General features: G+C 42.1%; 2 protein-coding genes across 3 annotated transcripts; both read left to right on the top strand.

The window, feature by feature from the left end:
• The first annotated feature begins 14 nt into the window (after nucleotides 1–14).
• ndufc1 (NADH:ubiquinone oxidoreductase subunit C1) lies at nucleotides 15–1423 on the top strand. The gene is made up of 4 exons (XM_044015169.1): nucleotides 15–137; nucleotides 811–914; nucleotides 1164–1236; nucleotides 1337–1423. The coding sequence occupies exons 1-3, from the start codon at nucleotides 92–94 to the stop codon at nucleotides 1221–1223; spliced, it is 210 nt and encodes a 69-aa protein (XP_043871104.1). The 5' UTR covers nucleotides 15–91; the 3' UTR covers nucleotides 1224–1236; nucleotides 1337–1423.
• A 1218-nt stretch (nucleotides 1424–2641) lies between these two features.
• Nucleotides 2642–15802, top strand: mgarpa (mitochondria localized glutamic acid rich protein a). 2 transcript variants are annotated; one of them, XM_044015165.1, is made up of 11 exons: nucleotides 2642–2816; nucleotides 5721–5821; nucleotides 5926–6022; nucleotides 6345–6362; nucleotides 9185–9463; nucleotides 11859–12118; nucleotides 12641–12721; nucleotides 12764–12771; nucleotides 12950–13295; nucleotides 14297–14343; nucleotides 14792–15802. In XM_044015165.1, exons 1-10 carry the CDS (start codon nucleotides 2741–2743, stop codon nucleotides 14330–14332), a joined length of 1302 nt encoding a protein of 433 aa, XP_043871100.1. In that variant the 5' UTR covers nucleotides 2642–2740; the 3' UTR covers nucleotides 14333–14343; nucleotides 14792–15802. The 2 variants fall into 2 exon arrangements, with proteins under 2 accessions (XP_043871100.1, XP_043871098.1); XM_044015163.1 differs by lacking the exon at nucleotides 12764–12771 and having other exon boundaries at nucleotides 12641–12687; nucleotides 12857–13295.
• Nucleotides 15803–16484: the final 682 nt, after the last annotated feature.

Raw genomic sequence — 16484 nt, 5'->3', positions numbered from 1 at the left:
TGTGGAGGATGTAGTACCCCTGTCAGGAAAAGTAATCGACCGCGGAGCGACAGGAGCGAAAGTCGGACACAGGAGTTGTTCCTGAGCTAAAATGACTTTCAACCGCCTTTTATTCAGAGCTGCGCTCAATAGCAGAGGTAAATATGACACAAATGCTTCTTACTGAAAACTTCTTAAGGGTGTGCGTTTCATCATGCTGACGAAAACAGCGTGGACGACGTTGTTATTGTTAAGCCTGACCTTAGCTTAGCATTCCCGGAGCAGTGTGTAATCCGTCACACATGCGATATTTCTCCTCGTACGGTTTTTGTGTGTTGTTTGTTCATGTATCCTGATATTGTGTATTTGGTTTAGGGTTGTGCGCCATATTTCACCAATGTAATCCCTCTCTGTAACGTATTTACGTCAAAGTTGCTGCACTAACTCGTTGCTCATAGCGGTTTAGAGGTGTTTCAAGCGACTTTAGGGGATACAGGGTAAATAAAGGGACGTGAGTAAACCCTGGCCTGTACATCAAAACTCACCAGCCTAACACCAAAGAGTGACCTCCCCTGGCGGGGTACAAGGCTGCAGTCAGATTAAACAGGATTAATTACACTCTGGAAGCAAGCTTTGAAAATAATAGTTATTTATATTAATGTACAATTTATGAACTGTCATATTGCGCATTTGGAATCTTTGTAGCTGCAGTTGTTTTCCTATTTCCTGTGTTTTATTTTCCTTTACTGTTTACACTGTTACTGTTTACTAGTTTATACATGTTAACTGTCTGGTTCTTCATGCTTCCTCGACTTTTCCCCTCTCTCTCAGTTGGATCAAGGTCTGCTTTCACGAGTTCAAAGACAGACTTCACTAACCCCAACTGGCTGCGAGTTGGACTTGCCTTTGGAACGTCAGCTTTCATTTGGGGCCTGGTAAATGCTCACATGATTCAATGCAGATAATTGTATTTACATGTATGATTTTACTTTTATTTTGTCCAATTAATTAAAATTAAAAGCTTTTTTTTCGTCTGAATTGTAAGATGCAGATACAGGTTGAACACACAACAGTGTCCGATCTTGATTTTTGAACATGTGCTGCATCCATTGCTATTATTATGACATTAGAACGTAGACGTATAACCCCCAGTTTCTTATGAATATCACATCTTCCACCTGCAGCTATTCAAGCAGCACAGCGCAGATGTACATGAGTATAAACTTAGAAATGGCCTGGAGTAACCCCACACCACCGGTGAGTGTCATTCTCATGAAACTAAAATGATTTACTTATAATCTTATAACTATAATGCATTAATACATAAAATGTTGTTATTATTTTTTGTCTTTTGCAGGAGGTTGACGGGTCTTAACTGATGCACCCGTTTCTCTAATTCCTCACAATTGTGTTCTGTGTAAATTAAACATGTGATGTGAAATAAGTCGTGAGTCGTCATCATTCTCTCCACATAAACTCACAGTTGCTGGTATATTACCACAGACGTGTCAGATCTGTATTTAATGTATGTATGTAATGGATCAAATATTTGAATTTGAAATGAATGACGCCATCTTGCACCTACATGTTTCTCCAGCAGTGACAACATAAAGCTTAGTATGCAAATGAGGAAGAATGGCTGAAACCACATAAACCTGATCTATTAACCAAGGAAGGAGAGGAAGAACCAACTTTGACTGAGGGAACGTGGGGAGAATTGTTAAAGAATGATTACATCCTCGCCTCTAGATGTCACTAATGTTTACACACTGGACCTTTTAAAGTGCTGAAGCTCAATCGTTTGTGTTTGAAAAGTGAGGTCAGGTAGTCAGTCTTGTGAGCATAGCAAGAGTTTGAAAATGCAGTGGGGAATTTACAACATTGCAGCAACTTTGTTAAACTGGTTTGGGCCATATTTGTATCTTCTACTGACTTATCAGTAACCAGTGTGTATCTGTTCATTGCTACACTCCTAATGAACATGTTCTTCAGGGTGTTTTTGTAATGAGTCAGCAAATATAACGTAAATATTTCATTCAGGGCAACAGGTGCACAACCAGTATGAAAGTCAGTTTCCACCACTTTGAAAAAAGGACACACTCAAGTCATAATTATGAAATATTAAGTCATGATTTTGAACTAGTGTCTCAAAAGTATGAGACACTAAGTCATGATTTTGAGGTAGTATCTCATACTTTTGAGATGCTAAGTCATAATGAAATAAATACTATCTCAACATAAAGTTATGGCTTAGTATCTCAGAATTACAAGATACTATGTACAATCTCAAAATTATGAGATACTTATGAATTAGTTTAACATAAACATGACATAGCATTTAGTAATTTATGAGACACAAGTCATCATTTTTAAATAGTATCTAACTTTTTAAGATGCAGTCTCATAATTGTGGGATGATGACCTGTCACAACAATGATTAATCACCTCCTTCTAAGTATGACTTGGTATTGATTCTTCTTCCACATACAGCCTGTGAGGAACTGGTGTTAGACACCCGTCAAACATGTTAAATCCATATTGACCAAAGGCATGAAATACCCTCCACACAAAGGCACAGCGACGTCACAGCGACGTCACATGACTTGCATGTGTTGCGCAACAGAGGGCAAGTTCGTCCCATTCACCGCCCCCTGGCTGTGACGTCAGATTCCGCGTGTGCGCGCGTGTGAGCCAAGTACAGAGCTGCGAGAACGTCTTCGCCAGCTTCTGTATCAGCGTCTGCTTCACGTGCAGCACAGCGATGTATTCGTGCAGAGCGGCCTGGCAGAAGTGCGGACCTTTGGCACGGAGAGTAGCCCACAGGTTGCCCCGGGATGGTGAGTGTTAGGAGCCGGCTCACGGCATTCACAGCTTCACAGTGGTGATGAATGAATGAATACATTAATGTTGCCATAACGTGTACTTGAACACAGCGTCCTCTCTCTGCTCAGCGCGCCCGCCCCCCTCTGAACTGTTAGCCAAGGAAAAGTACATTTTGTCCCGCGTGGTTGGAACACACTGAACCGCTCGTGTGTGTGTGTGTGTGTGTGTGTGTGTTACACGGGCTTCATTTGTGGCTTTTCGACAGAAATGCGTCAGTGTTGTGTCTTTATTTAAATATACGCAGGTTATTGTTGTGTGTGTTTAACGCTGCAACACAGCAAACCAGTAAAACGTGTTTTACCCTGGGGCAGCTGTTCACTACACTGCATTAATGCCCTGTGAACACCTGTGTAGTCCGGAGACACGGGTGATGAAGGTCAAGGACACTCACTCGTGTCCTTGTTGCCTTAAACACTCATGTATAGCGTGTATGTATGTGACCTTCATTAGTGTGTCGGTAGCCTGGTGACAGTCACGTGGTGTTCGTCTGTGAGAGCGGTACAGAAGAGGCGTGTGTGTGTGTGTGTGTGTGCGCGCGCGCTTGCGCCACGTGCTGGCCGGTGGTCGCAGCTGTTAGCCAACAGCGCTGACGTGACGTTGCATAACGGTTAGAAAATGGTGCGGAGGAATGTTGACTGACAAATATGAAAGGTCACATTAGAGAAGCGGTTTTTATGAGGAGACAGCGACTGGACGTTGAGTTTTCAAGGTCATATTTGTTTGCTGGATAAAAACAGACGTTTCCCACTCAGTTTAGTTGCATTCATGCTAAGCTAAACACACTGATGTGTGTGTTCCTCACACGACCTTCGCCTGCTCATTGTCTTCCTGTCAGGCTCAGCTGTGAACCTCTGAAGAGATTAGATCACACTTTAATCCTCTCATGATCCAAATCCATCCTGTGTTGAGGAAAAACATGGTGGACAGTAGAATCACCTAGAGGCCAATGCCCTCCTCCTCCTCCTTCTCCTCCTCCTCCTCCAGTGGTTCCACTTAACCAGAGGAGGGTATCATGGGGCTAATCCTGTGACTTCCTGACCTGAGTCCACATCGAACAGTCTAAATGTGCACCTGCTCTTTATCCTCTCAACTTGTGCTTTGACGCTGAGCTGATTAGCATTTATAAATATCAGTGATGGAAACCGTGTCAGAGACCTGCACGCAAGTGTAACGTCCTCAATGTGTGTGTGTGTGTGTTTCCCCTGTGTCTAACTGCAGAAACCTCCTACTAAAAAAACACTAGTTGGAGAGCAAGTCAAGGAGATAGCATCTTATTCAGCCTACTGTTTACTGTTTAAGTCCATGGTTCTCAAACTGTGGCACATGTACCATTAGTGGTTCACTGTTCTACTGTATATACCAGGGTATGAGCTCAGAGCTCAGCAGACAGGAGAAAATGAAAAAATTATTATAACTTTCATAATCAATTAATCTGTCGAGTATTTTCTCGATTAATCGAGTCAACGTTTGGTCCATATAATTTCAAAAAGTGTAGAAAAATATTATCAGTTGAAATATTTCTCAAAGTTCTTGGATTGTCCACAAATGAATATGATTTGTTTTATGAAGCAAAGAAACCAGATATAAATATTCACACTTTAAGAAGCTAAAACACTCAGAAATCTTTAGGTTTTAATAATGAAAAAACCTTCAAACCGATTATCTAAATACTTCAAAAGCTCAATGTTTTCACTCCATGTCCCCGGGACCCCCCAAAGCTGTAGAAGAAGAGTGAGTGAACTAAAAAGTTTGAGAACCACTGGTTTAAGGCATTAGTCCTATCTGGCGATCATTGTGTTTGCTAGTATCGACCAAAATTGATTGATTAAACCTTACTACAGTATCAAAGCTCCTTTCAACATGTGTTAAATATGGCTGTTGGTTGGAATAACTGGCCAAAACCAGCTGTACCTTTCAGTTTACGGGTGTGGAGTATGACTTTAACACTGGGACAGTTGGAGCTTGGTGGGCGTGTGCCGTAGAGCTGCAAGGATTATTCGATTATCTGATTCTTAACCGATGACTGAATTATTCAACTATTTTGATCATCGATAAATCGGTTTGAGTGCGTTTCTGCTTCATAAATGTCAATATGTTCTGGTTTGTTTGCTCCATATAACAAATAAACCATTAAAACTGAATAATCATTTTTAGTTTGTGGACAAAACAAAACATTTGAGAACATCATTTCCAGGTTTGGTAAAACCTTCAATTGAGAAAATAATCAAAAGATGAAATGATTATGAAAATAATGGTTGATCGCAGCCTAGTCTGCAGCTAATGATCCTACTTTTTTGTAAGTGATGAGGTCCAGGGTCATCATTGGAGGGGTGTGAATGAACTGTCAGCCCTTTTTCACCAAGCTCCGTGGTCTTGGTCCTGCATTTTTATCAAACTCAATTTACTACTTCAGTCTGATCTTCTGACCATCTTAATAGTTATGGTCTGTAATTTATGTCCAGAATCAAAGAGAAGCCATTGTCTGGGTCAGAAGATCGAGGGGGTGAGATATATACGTTGCTTTTAGTTAAAGTGCTGTTTACACCTACTAATCCAAGCTTTAGGATTAGATTCAACTCTAATCCTAATTTCGGGGTAACGAAATGCAGTTTAGCAGCCAATCACAAGTGCAAAGAGCAGCATGTGCAGTATATACAGTTATGTACAGCAGTGTAATTAAATGTTATAGATAAGGTGGGAGCAGAATAGACGTCGTGGGGATATAATAACATGAAGTAGATGATATACAGACGTAGTATTCTGAACAGAATATATGTACAGAAGTCCTGGAGAATATACAGATATGTTACCGAAGAATGAAAGCATCTCACACGTGACTTGTTTCTAATCTCTTCCAGTTGTGCCACGGCGGCCGATGTCCTCACAGACTGGTAGTACCAAGCAAGCCATAGGCTACACTGTAGCGTGCAGTGGAGCCTTTGTCGGCGCTTTAGCATGTGTGAGTTCTGTTTGATAACAGACTGTAACTCGTGAAATTCCATCTGAAATCTTTCAAAGTCATGAGACAAATGGTGTGATTGAGAAGTTGTCCTCTCTCCACAGGCGTACGCCATGACAAATTCTGACCGGTACAACGACCGCATCGCACAAATGAATGCCAGACCCAAGGAGTGGACACCAAAGCCATGGCCACCTAAGAGTAAGTCATTTTCAACCAAGCTGCCGACAGTGTATGAGAATAAAGAGAATCTTTCTCGAGGGAAATTTGTTCACAGTGTGGGGTATTTTTAAACGGACGCCATTTAGAGGCCGTTAACATGACATAAAACCAGTGTTCCTAGACTTAACCAGACGTGTCTAAAAGTGGCGAGGGAGAATGGAATCGTCAACTTTCAAACTGAAAATCAAATCAAGGATTTGCAGAGTTGTGACCCATCACCCATCAACTGACCTGGTGTGTTTTTAAACGATGTGAATAAAACTGCGTGGCTTCTCTGACACTGTTGTGTGTTTGCTTGCAGGTGCAGGCGATGAAGAGGGTAAGTTCCACCAGTTCCTCTGCTTTTATCCATCAGCACCACTGCCTGACCACACTGTGAATGCTCACTCACATGTTATTGATGTAAAGGACAGCATGGCCTCCATTGTTCCTCTCATAACACTCAGACCTCACCATCATACTCGTCCCTGTCTTATTTCAGATTTCCAGGAGAGAACGTTTACATACAGAACTACACTTTCAAGCAAAATGTAATGTGCTCTAAGTTTAGCTAACAATAACTAGCCCCAGATATGTTTAAGTCCATGCTTTTTTCTAACTGCTCTCCTAGAATGTGGTAAACGTGGGTAACTCCCAGTTCCGATGTAAATGGAACGCAGTGTATAATGAGTGGACTGGATCACGCGTAGCTGGCGTGTTCAGAAGATTCAGTTTTCAGAATCTGCCTGGTCTGTACTGGATTTATGTTACTTACGTAGCTTCTCTGTGGTTTATTTAATGTTTGATGCTGGGGTTTCCCTGCCGTAAATGAAATGGTTTTAGAAGAGCTTCTTAACTAATAACTCCCGATAATGCCCGTGCGATAATAAGATGTAAGATGTTTAGTTTTTATATACATATTTACTGAATCTGTCGTCCATTTTGTTCTTTTGTCTCAATCTAAACTTCTCTTGAATTTGGCTTTAACTTTGTTTCCTCTCACTATTTGACATCCAGTGATTTTCATTAACAGCTTAACATTCATTTCCATGCATTAACATTCTCGGCCTCTGTGTTTGACTTCAGATTGACTGGAAATGTGTCGTTTGTTTTCTTCCTCCTCCTCTAACTCTCCTCTGTCTTTACTCTTTTCAGTGTAATACTAAAGCTAAGGTCCTCTGTGGCCGCAAAGGATTTTCATCTCCAGAATCCCTCTCTCCTTTTCCTCTCCTCCTGTACTGCTAAGAAACAAAGTTTTCTCCTGGACATTGACTCTTCACTTGTTCTCCTGCTGCTGCTAAATTGCATATAAATCTGTGAAGAAAGAAATGGACTGGAAAGTTACCACAAAGCACTTTGTCTTTTGTTTTTATATATATATGTATATATATCATTTTTGACACCACTGTGGTTAATATTTTGAAAAACATGCCAACACATTAGCATCCTATGTAATTAGAGTAAAGTAGAGTAGAACCATGGTGTTAGCATGTGTCATGTTAGACAAACTACAGTTTATATGTGAACCCTTTGAATGATCTGGATTTCTACACACATCGGTCATGAAATGTGATCTGATCTTCAAACACAGTCTTCTTAAACTGATACCTCACAAACAATGATATGCTTCCATGTTTTTATCGTTTGAACCCCGAGTCTGTGAATGTTTACATTGTGTGTTCAATATAAACATGGAAATATATCATCATTCCAAAGGGTTCACATACTTTTTCTTGCAACTGTACATTCTTAGTAGAACATACCATAAGGAACAAAGTCTATTTATTGCAGTTCAGTTGGTGTTTGCAGTCCGTGTTTATCTTTTGTGTTGTGGATATTGTACTTGTTGGTATCGCAGTGATTACTGAACTGAAAGTGATGTGAATTAGACCTGAGCTGAAGAGGTGTGGCCTCTCTCTGTGTCGTGAGGATAGATTTTTCTTTGAATGTGGAACAAATGTTGATGGACGTGTCGGTTAAAGATGCATGACCTCGCACAGTTGTCTCACTGTCTGACGTCAGATAACTTATTAACTGGATGGTAAGACCCAAGATTCACCTTCAAGCCCCTCCCCCTACACTCCTCCTCCTCCTCCTCCTCCGTCCCCTGCCTCCCTCCTGTCATTGTCTTTCAGTTTGCATGCACTTTGTTGTGGTGATGCGACAGCTCAGCCCTTTACTTCTGCCGTTTGTCAGCTGTATGTAACGTACAGATTATGCATACCTCATACACCCCACTTCAAAAAACCCTTAGTGATAGTATATTATAGCAAATGGAACATGCAATGACTAAAAATCAACATCAAACCTCAGAAAGATGAAAAGCTGTTTGCAGAATGTTATTTCCTGTGAATGATTAAAGCTGCAGTCAGTGATGTAACCTCCTGTGTGTTGCTGTTGGTATTTCCCCTCCGCCCTCTTTACATCACCTCACTAACACATGGACTGAAGAGTTCTGGCTCCTCCTGAACAAATGCACACTGAAACCCTGGCTGAGTCTATATCAGTCATGACTGTCCAAAATATTCAACTCCTGTTTTCAAGCAGAACTTTGCTCAGGCATCTGGCTGCCCTTTTTCTTTTTTGCCTTTTTCTCATTGAGCTCCCCCTACAGTTTCAGAATCCATATTTTTATGACGCCAGCACCGTTCATCCATCCTCACTGAAGCTCCCCCTCCCTTCCCCTCTCCTGGCCTTGTTCATTTGTTTTCAACGGAGCCAAGACTTTGCAAGACCGACTGATTCTGAGGACTCGCGGACAGCGGCCCCACTCACAGACCGTAGGGGCATTGGCGACGGCCCCGGCCTCCCACAGTGACACCACAGCTGTTAAATTAGGCTAAATATCCTGTATAGTTCTGCTTTAAATGAAGGATTTCACTGGCCGCAGCTTTAAGATAAAATGGACATCAATGTTTTTGGTTTGAAGTCCAGATAATTTATACCAAGTTTCAAGATACTTTGTAAGCATTAAAAAAAAGCTTAGTAACAGGAGCCATAATAATCTATCAATCAAGGTCTAATTTACATGGTAACATTTTGCTTATCTTTTTTCTTTACTTTTGTACCTGCAGCATGTTAAACCGCGTCTGTCGCACACTGACTGCGTCAGCTTGTCGGCAGCAGGGCCGTACTAACACTCCTCTGTTCTTTGCATTTCAGCTGCAGAGGAGGAGGAGGAGGAGGAGGCAGCTGAGGCTGAGGAAGAGGAGGCTGCTGCACCTGCTGATGCTGAGGCAGACACTGTGGTGGAGGCTGTTGCTGAGGCAGTAGCGGAGGCCGCTGAAGTGGTCGTGGAGGCAGCGGAGGAAGTCGCTGAGGCTGCACAGGAGGTGGAGCAAGTCGCGGAAGAAGTGGCCCAAGTGGCAGAAAATATTGAGGAGGCTGCCGAGGCCGTCGCAGAACCTGCCTCCATCACTGCCGAGGAGCCTGAAAGCAACGGTACGACTTCCTCATCTGAGGAGGAGGCAGCTGCCTCCTAAAGTCTTGATGCTCTGCACATTCACCACAGGGAGAGACGCACACGATCAGACACTTACCTATCGAAAACCACTAAATATGTAAGATCTGTTCCTCTTGCGACACTGTGAACAAAACGGGTAATTTCCACTCACTGTCTCCAGAACCACTAGAGGTTAGCTGCTTCTCCTCAGGTGCCCACATTCACCTCTTACTGATAATTCTATTTTGTCCTAAAGAGTTTGTCTATTTTCTTGTATTTATTGGAGTGTGGCGTATAAAGGGCAGATAGTTTCTTCAGGGAAAGGAGAAGTTGATGTGGTGTGTAGGTCATTGCATGGCGTCTGTAAAAACCCTCCTAACATGTCCCATCTTCAACAGTGTCAACAGGCTCATTTGCAGTTATGGGTGAAATAAATGTGATCACAAATTCATGCAGACTGGCCCTGATATTGTAAACAGGACTAAACGCCTTCTCTCAGCTCACACTTAACCCTAAATAACAAGCAGGAAAATGCCCTTTAAATGTGACGTCATCACTTCAAACACTGACAGGTCCACACCTGTTCTATCATGCTAACATGCTAACACCTGAGAGCCCTGAGGTTGTATACAAACTGTAAGTGCTGTAGTGTTTTTCTTTTTTTCGTAACTGTAAAATGTAAAAATCACAAGGTCACAGCTAAACTTTACTCATCAGTTCACCACGTTATTTAAATCATAGCGATCATACTTTTATTTTGCTTATAACTGGAGAATAATGAGCACTGTAAAGGGTTAACAGTAATTAATACACCCAACCATACAATAAAGCTTTGATCAAACTGGAAAGGTTTACTGCCGTCTTTAATTTGTCTCACTTGGTCTTTCTACTTTAAAAGTTAACGGTGCTGTTGAGGGAGGACATTTCTAGCTTTTCCTGGAAGTTTTCTCACACCGAACCTCTGATGGTCTCAAATGGAACAAATCTTGTCACTTGTGGGGGGAGGTGCTTCTTTAAAGCCTAACTTACATATTCATAGATCTGCAAATACTAAGGCCTCAGTCTTAATCGAGTAACACACTGTCAACTACAATACCTGCTTCAGTCTGAAACCAGTGACAAATCTCACCTACACTGGGAGAAACACGAGCAAAGTAAATCTTCAGTCGCAGAAATGAGTTTTTAGAGGTTTAATCAATGTCAGGAAATGAACTTAAAGAACTCGGCACTCAGTGGATAGCATACCCCCACCAAGGCTCGGAAATGGACAATATTTTGTCGTTATGATTTTCAAACTGATATAGAAACTGAAATAAACTAGAAATATGACACTATTGCAACACAACACTTGTTCCCATGTTAATGGCAGCATCATGTTTTTATCACAGTGACCAAGTAGGAACTGCTCCTGACCCGAAATCAGACATGTCAAACTTGCGGCCCCTAAATCTATTTCATGCGGTCTGCCAATTAATGTTATGAGTTACTTTTGTCATTTATGTTTTACTTTTTGTTTAAATCTTTATTATGAAATTCCAGACGAGACTAGATGCTCATTGAGTTTGAGACGGTTCGAAGTTCAGTCAATTTCTTTTGATTAGCCAACTGCTTGATCCATAACCATCGCTTAAGTAGATCTGCACCAAACCGTAATGGGTTCTTCCCTGGCCCCTTCTTAAAAGTTTCATGAAAGACTGTTAAATAGTTTTTCTTCTGCTAAAAGCACGAGGGAGTCGAGTAGAAATGCAATTTCCTTGGTGTGTATATTTAGTATGATATACTAAATATACCAATAACAAAACTGGACTGAAATGGTACAAAATTTAATTTCTTAAAGTTGGACTAACACACAATGAGAATCAAGTTGGGAGCCAAGCTAGTTGATTTACCACAATTCCCACCCGTCAGCTTGAACCTAGAGTAAAATCAGAAGCCAGCACACCGATGAATAAGACAACAGTGACAAAAACTTGACACCGGTCGGTATTTGTTAGACTGAGGAACTTAATTACTGTAAGAAGTCCAAAGCGGTTCATGCTGTAACACACGTATCAAAACATTTGAATTTTGCTTTCATTTGTTCACTTTTTCTCTGGGGAGATTGGTAACTTTCCTTAGTATTTGTACAACACTCAAATTTGTTGCACTGTTGGGTCTTGGTGGCTATCACCGCCTTCCTCGTAACACTTTCTCCTCACTGTCTTCTTGGGGTTGACTCTACACCTGCATGTAGTCACAATATCCCAAATAGATTTTCTCACCCTGTAAATAGACTGGTTTTACAAATGCCCAACAATTTCTCTTTGCTATCTCCCTCAGTTGTGAGCTAAATGTGAGAAAGTATAACTTGAGCATCAGTGATGTTTGGATGGCTGGATTTTTTTGTTGTTGCAGTGTTTCCGGTAGCTGCCGCTAGTGTATCAGAACTGAAGATGGCCGAAGCAGAAGCACAGCCCATTGAAGTAACTTCTCTAGTTGAAGATGTTACTAAACAAGAAGAGGCTCCTGTACCGGTAGAGGTTACAACAACAGAAGAAGCATCTGCACCAACAGAAGAGGCACCAGTTGAAGTTACGTCTGTGGAGGAACCTGCGCCAGTTGTGGAGGAGGCACCTGCGCCAGTTGTGGAGGAGGAACCTGCGCCAGTTGTGGAGGAGGAGGCCAGGAGGCACCTCAGTTATGGAGGAGGAATCTGCCAGTTGTGGAGGAGGAACCAGTTGTGGGAGGAGGCTGCCAGTTGTGGAGGAGGCCCTCTGGAGGAGGCCCTAGCTGTGGAGGGAGCCCCTGCAGGAGGAGCCCTGCAAGCTGTTGAGGAAGCCCTGCCAGTTGTGGAGGCACCTCGCCAGCTGACCAGCTGTTGAAGCCCTCGCCCAGTTGTTGAGGTTGCCCCCAAGCTGTTGAGGAAACCCTGCAGTTGTTGAGGTTGCCCCAGTTAGGAGGCCCCTGCCAGGTTGCCCCAGTTGTGGGAGGAGGCACCTGCTCAAGCTGTTGAGGAAGCCCCTGCACCAGTTGTTGAGGTTGCCCCAGTTGTGGAGGAGGCACATGAGACAGCTGTGGAGGGGCCTCTGGCTGTGGAGGAAGCCCTCCACCAGTTGAGGTTGCCCCAGTTGTGGAGGCCCTGCACAAGCTGTTGAGGAAGCCCCTGCACCAGTTGTGGAGTTGCCCCAGTTGTGGAGGAGGCACCTGCGCCAGTTGTTGAGGAGGCACCTGCGCAAGCTGTTGAAGAGGCCCCTGCGCCAGTTGTTGAGGTTGCCCCAGTTGTGGAGGAGGCACCTGAGACAGCTGTGGAGGAGGCTTCTGCGCAAGCCGTGGAGGAAGCCCCTGCACCAGTTGTTGAGGTTGCCCCAGTTGTGGAGGCACTGCCAGTTGTTGAGGAGGCACCTGCAAGCTGAGGAAGCCCCTGCACCAGTTGTTGAGGTTGCCCCAGTTGTTGAGGAGGCCCCTGCACCAGTGGAGGCCACCCCAGTTATTGAGCTGGCACCCGTTGTTGAGGAGGCCCCTGCACCCGTTGTTGAGGTGGCCCTTGCACCAGTTGTGGAGGAGGCCCCAGTTGTTGAGGAGGCCCCTGCACCAGTTGTAGAGGAAGCACCCGCACAAGTTTTTGAGGAGGCACTAGCTGAAGAGCCAGTCACTACTACAGCCACTGAAGAAGATATTGATGCAGCTCCAGCTCCAGTGGCGTCTCTGGCTGAAGATCCCAAGAAAGAGTACATAGTTGTTGTTCTGGAAGGAGCACCTAAAGCAGAAAAGAGGCCCAGGGTGCTAGGGGTGGGGCCCATGACTGGTAGAATCATCCCAGCTCCAGATGATGAAGAGGCTCCTACTTCTGAGGTACCATTTATATTACGTTAACTGTAATTCTGCTAATATTGATAACATTTTTCCTCCCTGTTGGAGTGATAAACTAATCTCAGTAGACATATAAAGGTCCCACAATGTGACTCAAAAAACTTTAACTTCATGATGTCTTGACCAAAATATTTGTCATTATATCACAATAATTATAAATCTGTGCTTAGAAAGGGTTAGGGTTAGCAGATGTGATGCATCCAGTGTTTTTAATGAACAGGTCCTGGGAAGCCTGAAAAGATGCAGGCCCCCCCTTGTGGCGATTCAAAATAAATCTTTAGAACCTTATAATGGAAATTCAGTAGTTATTTTTATATCATATTGTTTATCATCCCATCCTCATCTGGACTGATGGTGACACTCAGATGATTGGGGACGAAAAATAGATGTGAGGTTGTTTACAGTCAATATACAGATCCTCTTTTATAGCAATGTGTCAGATATAATTCATTAAATCTGTAATAATAAGTCCAGTTTTTTTGATTTGCAGATATTTCAGACTTTACACAGCTCTGCTGTGTTATAGAATAGAAAGTGACTTTATTGTGTAGTGCAATAAGTTGTATGAATCACTTCTGAAAAGACAGAATTATAAATATGAGACTGAAAATAAAACAAAACTATAAAATACTGGATTGTTGCACAGAATGGATGTTGCTGTCAGTGCTCCTGTACTGCCCCCCAGTGGGAAGTAGAGTGAACAGAGATGGACTTTCTTAATATTCAAGTCTCTGCAGAGGCATCGTGAGCTTGAAATGCTAGAAATGTCAGAGAGAGGAGGCAATGATCTTTGCTGCTATTCTTATTATGCATTGTAAGTTTTTATTTTTATTTTTTCACATAAGGTCACACCATAAATATGAAATGATTAACAACAGGACCACAAATGACGCTGCTCTTACATTTCCCAGACTTAGTTGTGCTGTTTTCTTTTTTGTTGAGTTAAAACTTGTCAAAACTAATTTTTAAATCTTGTTACTCAGGGAACGCGACGTCTTCTAAAGATGCAAATGCAGTAGTTCCAGTGAAGGTACTGAGCCTTTGACTGTTTCTGCTGTGGTACAACACTGTGTTTGTGTTGGTGTTTTACCATCAATTCATCTGTTGATTATTTTCTCTCCGTTAGTAGATTAGTTTGTTTGGTCCAGTAAAATGTTCCAAAACTTTCAAATGACAACATCGACAAATAAATCCAGAAATATGCTGAAAAATTACAACACATTAAGTAAGTATAGTTGTTATTGAAGAAGTTGATCATATTTATGTACAATTTAATTCATTTATCATGAAAAAACTAGGTAAGTGAATTTTAACAGTAGTGGATTTACTTTGAGAAACATCTCAGAGAAACGACGTGTGCGCAGCTTAGCCTCAGAATATTGATATTATTTATAAGCCATGTTGACCAGCCCTATTATACTTGATTCATGTCATGATATCTGGGAAACACTGCTGACTCATGTCTGTCTCCACCACAGTGATTGTCTCCTGAATGATGAAGACGTGCCTTCTCCAACACGTTCCTGTCGTCCTTTTACCCACAATTCCATGCATTGACTGTACAGTTTCAGTGTAAAGCACACACACGTGACACAGTATTTAGATCAATATCTACTCTGTGAAACTGTCTTCCGTTACTATGACACTCCACACTGACCACTGTCTCTGTGACCTCTGTGACCTCCAGTCCGTTTACCTGAGCCATGTTTGTCACTGTGAAGAGTTCACTGCCTCCACTTGCCCTCATTAATCCAGTGTTACCTCTGAAAGTGAGGCGTCACCAGCAATCTTACAAGTCTACAATGTCTGACCTCAGCGCTGCCCTCTGCTGCCCTCTGCTGTCAAAGTGAAACAGCTGCAAACTCCTCTCAATCACTTGTTACCTCACTTTTATCCCTCACTTGTTTCAGTGACACCTCAGACTGGGACAGTTCAGGTTGTTTAAGTATCTTTGTTTTTGTTTTTGTAAAAAAAATCTAGTCAAAGAAGTCAAAGATAAATAAAAAAATGTGTCCAAACCAAAGTTTGATTACTTCCACTGAGAGGGACACGTGATGGGCGCGTGATTCAGTATTAAAATAACATATTTGAAAATATTTGATGGGTCGTCTTCAAAAACCTGAACTATACTTTTTTGATAGATATTGAGGATGATACTCTGAATGTTCCTCTATTCGGTGGGAAAGATGAACGTCTTTTATTTTTCTGTCATTTTCTTGTTGCCCACAGCGAGTGTTAGCGTCCGTGCTGCTGATATAACTGTGCATGTGTGAAGGAAAGTGTCCAGTGTGAAATGATTGACATCTCTTGTCTGGCTTGAGTGTGTGAAACAGGGTTGAGTGTAAATGTACACAAAAAAACTGGGAAATTGGTTTTAGGTGGTGGCACACGATCTGTCCCTGATGTAATGTTGTCTGACAGGGTTCTGTGATCAGCTGTGAGCACTGGTTTTGTTGTTTCACAGAATAAAGGGAATTATTAAATATTTACCAATGGTTCCTTGTCATTTTTCCACAGAGACTGAACTCTGTTTTCTTAATAACTTTGGACTGGACTGAACATGCTACTGCCCCCTACAGGAAGAATCAGAGCAGACCATCAGTTTATGAGTGCAGAGGATTCTCCTCAACACATTCTATGACTGTAGCTGTAACAGCAATTCTTTTATTTGTGGTTTTTGACACAGATTTAAAAGAAGACAGTTTGGTGCTTGGATGCAAATGTCTAAAAGAGCATTAACAGTTCAGAGTTAGTTATTTTTTAAACAAACACAGCAGCAATTTAGGCTTTAAGAAATCTGTGAAAAAGGATTTAAAGGAAACCAAGCCTCAATAACTCATATATATATATATATATATATATATATACGTATATATATATATGTATATATACATACATATATATCTATATATTGAATTGTATTATTTGTTGTTTGAAGTCATAGATCTGTCGTTCAGTTTGCAAGCAGGAGACAGAAGAATGTTTGGATTTTTAGTGGAGGAGGAAAAGGCCCTCACTGTGATCTGTGATCTGTGATCTGTGGGCCCCTGACAACAGCTCAACACCTCAGACACAGCAAATAATCCCAGGCATGTTACAGGGCCTCCTCATACACACACACACACACACACACACGTCTTTGCCTTCAGGTACAAGTATTTTCAAGGGTTT

The sequence above is a fragment of the Solea senegalensis genome, unplaced genomic scaffold, assembly GCF_019176455.1.
Source record: "Solea senegalensis isolate Sse05_10M unplaced genomic scaffold, IFAPA_SoseM_1 scf7180000012978, whole genome shotgun sequence".
NCBI classification, from domain to species: domain Eukaryota; kingdom Metazoa; phylum Chordata; class Actinopteri; order Pleuronectiformes; family Soleidae; genus Solea; species Solea senegalensis.
Note: the sequence above shows the minus strand (reverse complement) of the source record. Positions and strands in the feature narration are given on the sequence as shown.